The sequence below is a fragment of the Balaenoptera physalus genome, assembly GCF_965194825.1.
Source record: "Balaenoptera physalus genome assembly, chromosome: 1".
NCBI classification, from domain to species: Eukaryota; Metazoa; Chordata; class Mammalia; order Artiodactyla; family Balaenopteridae; genus Balaenoptera; species Balaenoptera physalus.
Window position 1 is genome coordinate 47,962,387 of NC_138882.1, and position 12,026 is coordinate 47,974,412.

The 12,026-nt window shown below is 37.9% G+C and overlaps 1 protein-coding gene across 12 annotated transcripts in view; it reads right to left on the minus strand.

Annotated features, from left to right (window-relative positions):
* Nucleotides 1–12,026, minus strand: part of SMG7 (SMG7 nonsense mediated mRNA decay factor) — a 73,298-nt gene that overhangs the window by 48,273 nt on the left and 12,999 nt on the right. For 7 of the 12 annotated variants that reach the window (XM_082472648.1, XM_082472654.1, XM_082472651.1 and 4 more), the window contains exon 2: nt 378–516. The exons of 4 other annotated variants lie outside the window; for them this stretch is intronic. In XM_082472648.1, coding sequence (XP_082328774.1) covers nt 378–493 — 116 coding nt within the window. In that variant the 5' untranslated portion in view covers nt 494–516. The remainder of the gene's footprint in view (nt 1–377; nt 517–12,026) is intronic. One more of the 12 variants, XM_082472652.1, reaches the window with a different exon arrangement.

The window sequence follows — 12,026 nt, forward strand, 5'->3', positions numbered from 1 at the left end:
GAATTTTTATTCTAAAGGATAATCTACAAGATAAATCACATGTCCTTATGCTTATCATAAATATTCAGAGACCACATATATAAACATAAACATTTCTTAAATTTAAATGTTTAAAAATTTTCCTTGAACTGTAAGATATAAATGCTCATGACAAAGTAAACATGCCAAAGTTCTTATGAAGCCACATAAGTTTAAAAAACAAACAAACAAACAAAAAACCCCAAACCATTAGCACTCCCCTCCCCCATCCTGGCCAATATCAAATGCTTCAGAAAGCTTCTAATTCTTGTACTAGTGTTCATAGTACATGAACACTTTAACATATAGCTCTAAAAGGAATACAAACATGTAGAAATCCCTTGTAATTTTCATCCTACCTAATATTACTTGATTTCAGATGCTCCTCTGATTTCAAGTTTCCGGTCCTCATCTGGGACTTAAATGAAACGTTTTCTCCCACAATGACTATCTGCAAGAACATCCAATTTCTCATAAGGTAGAATGGTTTAAGACATTCTAGATAGAGGAGAGGAGGAAAATATGAGTTAACCCACAATAACAGAGAACCCCCTTGAAGAAAGTTAAATTTTCTCTTTATTTAAAATGATCTAATGTCAAAGGCAAAGGGAAAATATCAAAGCTTTTTTTCCTTTTTGTATTTAGTTTCTTTAGAATACACATTTAAAAATTCTGTTTTGTATATTTCTAAAATTCTAGTTTGGGATCGAAGTGTTACCCTAATCTCCCTCCCTGCCTGAAAGCTGAGTGATCTCTATAAGACAGAAACCAGTTACCCAGCAGGGCTCTTGCAGCACCAAGGCGAGAGTGCCCTGTAGAACACAGGAGCAGACAGACGGCTGGTCCAAACTGGACTGCTTATGGAAGGAAAAACAAGTAAAGTAATTAAACCACAATTATAGATGGTATAACTAATGCTTACATTCTAAGACCAGCTGAAAACGGCAGGTTTTAGATCTTCATTCACTCATTGAACAATGATTTGGTCATTTCTATGTACTAGATACAGTGTTAAGGACGAGGTATACAATGATGAACAAAACAGATTATAGTTCCTACCAGATTTAAATTCTAATATGGACACAGACCAACAAGGAAAGAGGAAGCAGTAGAAAGTAGTGGTTAAAGGCATGGGCTTGGGTATCACGCTGCACTCAATGGCATGCCGGGAATAACTCAAGCCACAGGAAAGACATAGCACAATTTCTTAGAGACATCAAGTTAACGCAAAGATTTTGACAAAATAAATTAATTATTATTGAATACTGATAACTGCTTACATTTAAAATTATCATGTAGCAGATTCTATGCTAAATGTTCTATACACCTGATCTCACAGAATGGGAATATAAAATGTAGTAGTTAAGTACCTTATATTCAGACTGCCTGGGTTCTAACTATGCTCTGCCACTTATTAGCTGTATAACCTTAGGAAAATTGCTTCTCTATGCCCCAGTTTTGTCAGGAGTAAGAAGGAGATAATAAAAGTACGTTCTCCATTGAGATGTTTTGAGGATTAAATGAGGTAATAGAAATAAAACACCTAGAATTGTTTCTTGTTAAATAAGCCCTCAAAACTGTTAGCTATTATTGTCATTATCATCATTATAGGTATTATTACTCTTCCCAACAATCCTAAGACGTAAATGTTATTATTATCCTCATTCTAAAATTAGGATATTGAAGCTAAGAATGCACATTAATCAATTCTAGAATACAAGACAAAGTTATTCATAATTTTTAACAATAAAACACCAGTCTTAAGAGAAATTTCAAACATGCAGGAGGTCTATGTGGACTTTGGCACCATACTTCCAAAGCATGTATTTAATCACCTGTGACTTTAGTTGTACTTTAGTGGAAAAGACTAGGAGAAAATACCTCATGACAAAACCCAAGCTTATTAGTATAGCATGTAAGGTCCCACAGCTTCCCACTATACACTTCATGACCCAATAAAACCAAATTACTTTTAGTTCCTTGCTATTTTGCCCCTAAGTACCTTGATTCATGCTCTTTCACTCAACATGGAATCCCTGCCCTCTTCCCTCCGGCTAACCCCTTCTTGTATTTAAAGACTCAACTCCTGTAAAAGGGACTTGGCTTGGCCAAGCACTCCCAGTGCATCTTAATGCCCAGTTTTATCATAGCACGCATAGCACTATGATGAAGTTCTTTGTTTACACATTTTCTGCACTAGAGATTATCCTAGTAGATGATGTATGCCAGAACAATGGTTTTCAACACTATTGGACCCAACGCTTTACAACAAAAATGCATTATTTGCAACAACCCTTATATCTTCCTAAAATAAAAGATAATATGAACTACTTATTTAACACATTAAAGATGAATAACTAAATGTCTTATATAAGGAAAAATAAAAAGAAAGCAGTTTTTAATAAAACTAGTATAACAGTATACAAATGGTCAGGTAAGATTAACCTTGAGGACATAATGAAGCTATCAATGCTTGCACATACTTATAATTTTAAGATTAACAGAATTCCAAACAAAGATAGGAAAATGAAAGCAAAAAATGAGTAGACACTAGAATTAAAACAAGTTTTAAGTAACAGCAGACCAGACTTATTGGAAATGCTAAGAATAAGAGAAAAATAACTGACATTAGGGACAGCATGACAAGACAAAGTACGAAGAATATTTGAAGAAAACAAGGCTGTGACTATATCCTTTGATAGGTAACAGGGAACAAAACTTAGGTTGGAAAAAGAAACAGCAAACAGTCCTTTATATAATGTAAAACACCACATAAATTTAGGTTAGGGAAAAATAAAGTACAACTTCCCAATTTGGAGTAAGAGGATAACATGGGATATGGACAAGTTAATTAACTCAGCCAGCAACAATATTTAAGTTAATGTCTGATTTAACTAAATAAAATAATCTATAAAGTGTTATGGTATATATAGTATTCTCTACTTCTAGGTGGTGTCTGAAATTAAAAATAAAAGATACGCAAAAGTCAAATCTGATTTTTCCACCCAAGAACCATTATTTAACCCGTACTTCTAGACATCAGTTTTATCTAGTGAAGCTCCTTTTTTCTTTATTATTTACCTATCTGACTAAAGAAAGGGGTGCTGCACTATAATCAAATAATATAATAAATTAAATCTGATACAAATCATAGAGGGCCTATAGAAGATTGTTATATTGATGGCCCCCAATGAATCATACACCTCCTGGCATCTGCACCACTGTGAACTCTCTTTACACAGTGACCCTGGGCTTGGCCATGTGACTTACTTTGGCCAATTAGACTTTAGGAAGTGTGACACAAACGAAGGCTTGATAAGCACTTGTGTATTTGGGCTTGCCCTTTCGTAATGCCATCACAATGTTATGAAGCAGAGGAGACAGACTACTTGGAGAGAGGAGACCCAGTTTTCCCACCTATCACAGCCATTCCAGTTGACAGTCCAGACATTTGAGTGATGCCATCTTGGACCCTTCAGGTCAGGCTGAGCTGCTGAATGACTGAGTCATCCAACTTGACCTAGATAATCTGTGAGACCTTTGGAGATTTTGAGCAAAGAGGTGACATGACCTAACCTAGATTTTAAGAGGTTCCTCCTGGCCTATATGTTGAGACTTCACTGGCTTGGACCAGTAGGCAGCAGTGGAGAGAGTAAAATCTGATCAGACTCTGACCAACAGCATTTGTTGAGTGAAATTTGAGAGAGAGAGAGAGAAAAATCAAAAATGATTCATGGGAATTTGTCATTTACTAGCAAAAGGAAGATAATACAAATAGGTGTGGGCGAAGAGTTCATTCTGGACAACAGTGCTTGGTACATGGTGTTATATAACCACTTGCTATTATTTCTTACAACGATGATAACTTTAAGATATACATCCATGTGAATGTACACTGGCAGTTAATTAAAGAGTCTGACATTTAAAGGAAAGGTATGTACTACAGAAATTCATTTGGGAGCCATCAGCATATAGAGACTAGAGATGACAATGGGTCAGTAAAAAGACAGAGAACTAATGACCAGAGAGAAGGGAGGAAAACTTGTTGAAGTTTTATGGTGTCCTAGAAGCCAAATAAAGAAAAGAGCTTCAAAAAAGAGGGTAGAATCGATAAATACTGCTGATGCATCAAGTAAAATGAGGCCTGAGAAATGACTATTGGATTTAGTATGTGGAAGGCACTGAGGATCTTGTTAAGAACAATTTGGGCAGAAAAGTGGGAGCATCAGCCCATGGACTGACTTCAATGGAAAACAGGAGGAAAGGAACTGAGACTAAAACTGAGTTTAGACACCTTTATCTGGGAAGGAGAGGCAGCAGAGGGAGATGAGAGGGTCAAAAGAGTTTTTAAGATGGAATACATAACATGTTTTTTATGGGATGGAGTGGGATAAATAACAAGGGAAGGATTCAATGGAGAAAAATAAAGGATGAAAACAAAGTCTCATGAATGCCATAGGGGTTTGTTTAAATATTATAAATGTTTAAAAGGTAAAAAGGTCCCTGAATGAAAGAATAAAATTTAAAGTGAATATATAAAGAAAACTAATAATCATTGGGGACCTAGGTAAACGACAAGTGGATTACATAAACCATTATCGATTTAATTTTCATAGCAACCTGAGGTAACTACTATTTTTCCAACTTTATAAATAAAGAAACAAAGGCTCAGAGATTTTAGGAAACTTGCCTAAAATCACAAAGATAGTAAGTGCTAGGACTGGGGTTCAAATCCAGGTGTTATCAGAATTCCAGAACCTAAACTTCATTTATTCATTATTCCATGATGCAATACAGACCTCAATTTTCAACAATTCACATGTTCAAAACTGAACTGTGGAACTTCCCTGGTGGTGCAGTGGTTAAGAATCCACCTGCCAACGTCGGGACACGGGTTTGATCCCTGGTCTGGGAAGATCCCACATGCCGCGGAGCAACTAAGCCCGTGCGCCACAACTACTGAGCCTGCACTCTAGACCCCACGAGCCACAGCTACTGAGCCTGTGCATCACAACCACTGAAGCCCGTGCGCCTAGAGCCCATACTCTGCAACAAGAGAAGCCACCGCAATGAGAAGCCTGCGCACTGCAACAAAGGGTAGCCCCCCGCAAGGCAACAAAGGGTAGCGCAACTAGAGAAAGCCCATGTGCAACAACGAAGACCCAATGCAGCCAAAAAAAAAAAAAAAAAAACACTAAATTGTGACTATTTCATTGCTTATGATTTTATTCAGAGTTTGCCTTTTTAAAAGCATAAGATCCACCCATATTCCCCTTTTCCTTAAACCTGAAAAACTCTTCTCCAGGAAATCTTATTGGTTTTAGCCTCTGGTATACATTCTGTCCCAGAGGTCTCTCTAGTTCTTCTTCCCACTCTCTTCCTCCTCATCACAATGCAAAACAAAAATCCTAATTTCTAGAAATTTTTGATTAATAAGACAATTGACAACACAGGTTTACTATATTTTCTTACATAAATTATATAGGAAAAATAAACATACACAGACTTCAATGGCAACAGCAGAACATTCCTTGGAGTGACCCTAAGTCATCACTACAAGTAGTTTGCACTGCAGCTTAGGGCAAAAGCTATTCATAGAAAGAGTTCCTGAATACATGGTAAAAAAGGGGAGGTGATATCTTTGTGGACAAATCTTCATGCTATACAACTTTCTTAGATACCATCTAAAATAAAGATCAAACAAATTTTATTATACTCTCCCACACTGCTCCCCAAAGCAAAGATATAGCCTAGCCTCACTGTGATTCCAACATCACTCAAAACCCACTTTTTAAGTTCTTCTTTGCTAAACAAGAAGAAAAAAAAAAAAACCAAAAACCTCTTTAGTTGCAAAACGTACAGTAGATAACATACAATTCTATACCATATTAACAAAATCAAATTACCAGCTCACTTAGGCAACAGATCCAAAGAAATTAAGAGTTTATACCATATCTGGCTCATATCAATTACACAAAAAAATATCTGAAAAGATAATGACGGAATATTTTCCAAATCTGATGAAAGTTATAAACCCAGATATCTAAGAAGCTCAATAAACTTTGAGCATTTGAGCACAAAAGAAAACCATACAAAGGCACTGTAATCAAATGGCTGAAAAGCAATGATAAAGAGAAAATCTTAAGAGCAGGCAGAGAAAAAAATAAAGATAAGAATAATGGCAAAATTCTTATCAGAAAAAGTGCAAGCCAGAAGATAATGGAATAATATCTTTAAACTAGCGAAAGAAAAAAAAAGAACAAACCCCAAATCCTATCAATCTATAATTTTATATCCAGCAAAAATATCCTTTAAAACTGAAGGTGAAACAGACATTTTCAGAAACACAAAAGCTGAGAAAATTTGATGCCAACAGATCAATACCATAAGAAATATTAAAAACAAGCTCTTGAGGCTGTTAGAAAATGGTACCAGATGGAAATCTGGAACTACACAAAGAGATGAGGAGTGTCAGAAATAATAAACATGTAAGTAAATGTAACTTTTTTCAAAATTATTATTATTATTTTTTTTAAATCTTTGGCTGCGTTGGGTCTTTGTTGCTGCGCACGGGCTTTCTCTAGTTGCAGCGAGCGGGGGCTACTCTTTATTGCGGTGTGCAAGCTTCCCCTTGCAGTGGCTTCTCTTGTTGTGGAGCACGGGCTCTAGGCATGTGGGCTTCAGTAGTTGTGGCACACAGGCTCAGTAGTTGGGGCTCGCGGGCTCTAGAGCACAGGCTCAGTAGTTGTGGCACACTGGCTTAGTTGCTCCGCGGCATGTGGGATTTTCCTGGTCCAGGGCTCGAACCTGTGTCCCCTGCATTGGCAGGCGGATTCTTAACCACTGCGCCACCAGGGAAGTCCTACTGCTTCTTTTTTTTTTTTTTTTTTTTTATTTATTTATTTTTGGCTGTGTTGGGTCTTCGTTGCTGCACGCGGGCTTTCTCTAGTTGCGGCGAGCGGGGGCCACTCTTCCCTGCAGTGCGCGGGCCTCTCACTGCAGTGGCCTCTCCCGTTGTGGAGCACGGGCTCCAGGCACACGGGCTTCAGCAGTTGCGGCACGCGGGCTCAGCAGTTGTGGCTCGCGGGCTCTAGAGTGCAGGCTCAGCAGCTGTGGCACACGGGCCCAATTGCTCCACGGCATGTGGGATCTTCCCGGGCCAGGGCTCGAACCCGCATCTCCTGCATCGGCAGGCGGACTCCCAACCACTGTGCCACCAGGGAAGCCCTGCTTCTTTTTTTAACCAGGTATAAGGCACCATGCTAAGAACTTTTACTCTGTTATCTAATTTATTCCTTCTCAAACCCTAGGAAACATATTATATCCATTCTAACACTGAGGAAACTGGAATCAAAAGGTTAGATAACTTACCCAAGATCATACACCCAGTTTTCAAACTCAGGGCTGCCAGAAAGTAAAGGCCTTACTCTTAAATCACTATACCTTTAAGTGCTGTGCTTGGCTAATGCTCATATTTGGAGTATCAGGCTAAACTTTCTGATAATATAGCTCCACTTTTAAAAGCAAAGTAACACACTGACAAGGTAAATCCCATGAGAGATAACAGCTTTCGATATAAGAATTATCCTGAACATAACAAGAAAAAGACAAATAGAAAAAGTACCAAATTCAAATAGAGTTAGAAAACAAAACAAAAACAAAACAAAACAAAACAAGGAAACACATGAAGACATAAACAAGGCCAGAGCAGAGAGTCATAACAGACATTAGTAAACTGAAATACATTCATACATGCTTTGAATGAATATTCATCAAATATATGCAAAGATTCCACTATGTATCAGGCACTGCAGAGGCCTTAGGGATACAAGTGTTAGCAAAACAGTCCCTGTCCTCAATTAAAAAAAGAGTCTTTGGAGTTAAAAACAGAAGCCTTTGGTGACCTGACCAAGTATAGTTTCAGTGGAAAGGTAGGGGTAGAAACCAGAGAACAATGGGTTGAGGGAGTCAGTATAGACCATGTTTATAAGGTGATAAATGGGGAAGATAAATATAGAACAAATGCTAGGGAAGGACAGGTTAAGGGAAGCTTGCTCAAATGTTTATGACAAAGCTCCAATTAAGGAGGGAAAAGGTTGAATATAAAAAAAGTCTATGGGCTTCCCTGGTGGCGCAGTGGTTAAGAATCCACCTGCCAATGCAGGGGACACGGGTTAGAGCGCTGGTGCGGGAAGATCCCACATGCCAGTGGAGCAACTAAGCCCATGCTCCACAACTACTGAGGCTGCGCTCTAGAGCCCGTGAGCCACAACTACCGAAGCCCCCGCACCTAGAGCCCATGCTTCACAACAAGACCGCAATAAGAAGACCGCACACGCAATAAGAAGCCCGCACACGCAACAAAGAGTAGCCCCAGCTCGCCGCAACTAAAGAAAGCCCGCGCTCAGAAACGAAGACCCAATGCAGCCAAAAGTAAATAAATAAATTAAAAAAAAAAAAGTCTATGAGATCCAGAGCAAAAAACAAAGAAAACCACCTTAATAAGGAGGATGAGAACCTTTTCCTTTCTAAGAGCGACAGAGGCAAGGACTAGTAGAGGAAGGAACAGGAAGCAGATCAGTCCCACCAAAAGGTTTTTATTTTTATGTTCAAATAAAGACCATTTGCTAAGAGAGTAAAACTTCAAGAAAACAGCAAAAGTTTAACTACTGTAAAGAAATGGGCAAAACTGGGGGGAAAAAGAACTAATAGATATTGAAGTGGAAGACTGCATTTAAACAATTGGCCAGTCTGTAAGATTTTTTTTCCAGTGAGGCTATCCATAATACCCAAAGAAGCATATTTTCAGAATCATTCAGAGCAGATTTTCCTAGACAAGTGAGCTGGGAGGACAAGAGGACTGAGGATACTGGTAAGACAGGTTAAAGTAATATATCAAAAAATGGGCAGAAGAGCAAAAACAGGAGGAGGAAGAAAAGAAAAAAGCAAGAAGTGACTAATCGCGAAAAATTTGGAATCTACACTGGAAGTCCTGAACAGAGAAGCAGCTGGATTAATGCGGATCAGGCTGTGGTCAAAATGGAATGGCTGAATGTAAGACTTTAGAGGTAGAAGAATTCTGAAGAATAACAAAGTCTAAGATATAATATGGACATATGTAAAGGTTAATATATTAAAGAGAAAGATTAAGAGAGAAAAGAACAGAAAAAGGAGAGCTGCATTTTAAAGAGTGTTCTAAGAAAACATCAGTTCTATGAGCTGTGACATAGCTTTGGAAACACCAACCTCTATCTCCCTCTTGGAGGTTCATAATATACATTAGCATGTTATAAGCTATGAGAAGTCTTAAATAAAGAATCCAGTTTAACCCCGTATTTTGAAATTTATTTTACCTTGGATATATTGAGAACCCTAACATATATGAATTTCCCGTGTTCAGCGGAATACACTCTGGGAAATGCTAGAGTATTGGATAGACTTGTCTGTGTGTAATACAAGTAAAGACATCAAGGAATCTGCTTCAAAAAAAAGGTGAGATCATGAGACCTTCAGTACTGGTGAGGATGTATGGAAACAGGTACTTTTCAAACACTGCTAGGGCCAAAATAAACAGTACAAACTTTCTGGCAACATCTACCAGGCATTATTTCCCTATTGCTGCTGTAACAGATTACCACAAATTTAGTGGCTTACAACAACACAAATTTTATTCTCTTACAGGTCTGAAAGTCAGAAGCCTGAGTGAGTCTCGGTAAAAATCAAGGTATCACCATGGCTGTGCTGCTTTCTGGAGGCTCTAGAGAAGAAACCTAGTTTTTGCGTTTTCCTTGTTCTTCAGACTACCTGCATTCTTTGGCTTGTGACCCCCTTCTATTCCAACAGGATGTTATCCTCTGTGGTTCTTCTCTTTTCTTTTCTTTTAAATTGATTTATTTACTTATTTTTTGGCTGCTTTGGGTCTTCGTTGTTGCACGCGGGCTTTCTCTAGTTGAGGCGAGCAGGGGCTACTCTTCGTTGCAGTGCGTGTGCTTCTCATTGCGGTGGCTTCTCTCGTTGTGGAGCACAGGCTCTAGGTGCGTGTGCTTCAGTAGTTGTGGCACGTGGGCTCAGCAATCATGGCTCTCAGGCTCTAGAGAATAAGCTCAGTAGTTGTGGCACACCGGCTTAGTTGCTCTGCGGCATGTGGGATCTACCCACACCAGGGCTCGAACCCGTGTCCCCTGTATTGGCAGGCAGATTCTTAACCACGGTGCCACCAGGGAAGTCATGTCTCTCTGGTTCTGATTCTTCTGCCTCCTTCTTCCACGGTTAAAGGATTCTTGTGATTACACTGGGCCCACCAAAAAATCCATGATAATCTCTTTATTTTAAAGTCAGCTGATTAGCAACCTTAATTTCTTTCCCCTTGCCATGTAACATAATATATTCATAAGTTCTGGGGATCAGCATGTAGACGTCTTTTGGGAGCCGCATTATTCTGCCTACCACGCTTAACAAATTATTTTGAAATGTGCAAATCTTGTCATTCAAATAAGCATGCACAAGAATATGTGTGTACCAGGATGTTCATTACAGCATTTTTTAATAATAATAAAGTATTGGAAACAACATACATTTTCATTGTTAGGAATTCAGTTTAGAAAATTACAGTACTCCTGTAATTTTCAGCATGCTGACGTTTCCAATGATGCTTTAGATATATAATTATGAACATGTCTTTGATAAAATGTCACGTGACAAAAGAAAGATTACAAACTATATAAATTAGAACAATCCCAGTTGTTAAAACTATATACATACATATGTTTATACAAATATGTGAATGCTAATATATATATAAAAAAATAACTGAAAGGCTACACAACCCTGGATGGTAGGGTGACCATAAGTTCCTGTGTGCCTGGAACAGTCCAGATTTATGCCTCATGTTCCAGCAATAATTAGCACTCTCTTTCACTGTTACATGATCGCTCTTAAAATTTTCTGGGTTTTGTTTTGTTTAAAACAAGTATGTATTACTTTACTGGATGTAGAAGTGGCAAGAACCAGATCTATATTACACGTGAAATTTTAAAAAACTGAAGTAATTTTTAAGAAATATGTTTTCTAATATATGAATCTGCAAACACTAATTGTGAATCATCTAAATTATATATATATTATACCACTTGACAGCATCAATGGCAAATAGATATCAAAAGGGAAAATTTTTCATTTTTAAGAGCACTGCCCAAGTGTGTACAGTGGACAAGGAGGGAGCAGATTAAGGCCAATGCCAACTCTGCCACTAATGAGGTACTCATTTTCCTTCTCTACAAAACGCCAATCCAGTTATGTAAGGTTATTGGATAGAAGAACTTAAGAAGACAATTATATAAAAGCATTCTGAAAAGTATAAAGCACTAGCAAAATGTAAGATGATACTCTTGAGGAATAAAACAGCCTACTTCACAGTTAAGACCTGTCAACTGCCTTCTACCCATTTAAGGCACAATTGCTGCCAACCAACTCAAAGACTACATTAACAAGTTTTAAGGTATATATTCATATTCAGAAATGCAGAAAATGAAAACAATGCAAAAATTAGGCTCTTTACCCACCTAGAACTATGGTGGGTTTTATATATACATCTTCCCATGTAATTCTCCCAATACTTCTATCACTGTCATTTTATAGACAGGAAAATACAGAGCAAAGAGCTAAAACTAGAGAGGTTTAAGGTCACACAGCAGAGCTGGGATCTGAACTCAGGACAACCTAAATACAAATTAGGCCAATCTTAATTCAAAGGCTTTGCTCATTCAACTCACTACACTATGTTGCTTTCATAGGAAGCCAAAAAAAAAAACCCTGTATGGGTTTACAGACAACCTAATTAGCATATTTTTAATTAGCAAGTGACTAACATGTTAACATTTTCAGAATCTATGACCAATATGCCTTAACCTTTGAGTTGTGCTTCTTAATATTCTGACCTTTTTTCACGGAAAAGCAAAGTGAAACTAATGATTATTTTAGACAAATAATATTATTATTTCATTTATCTA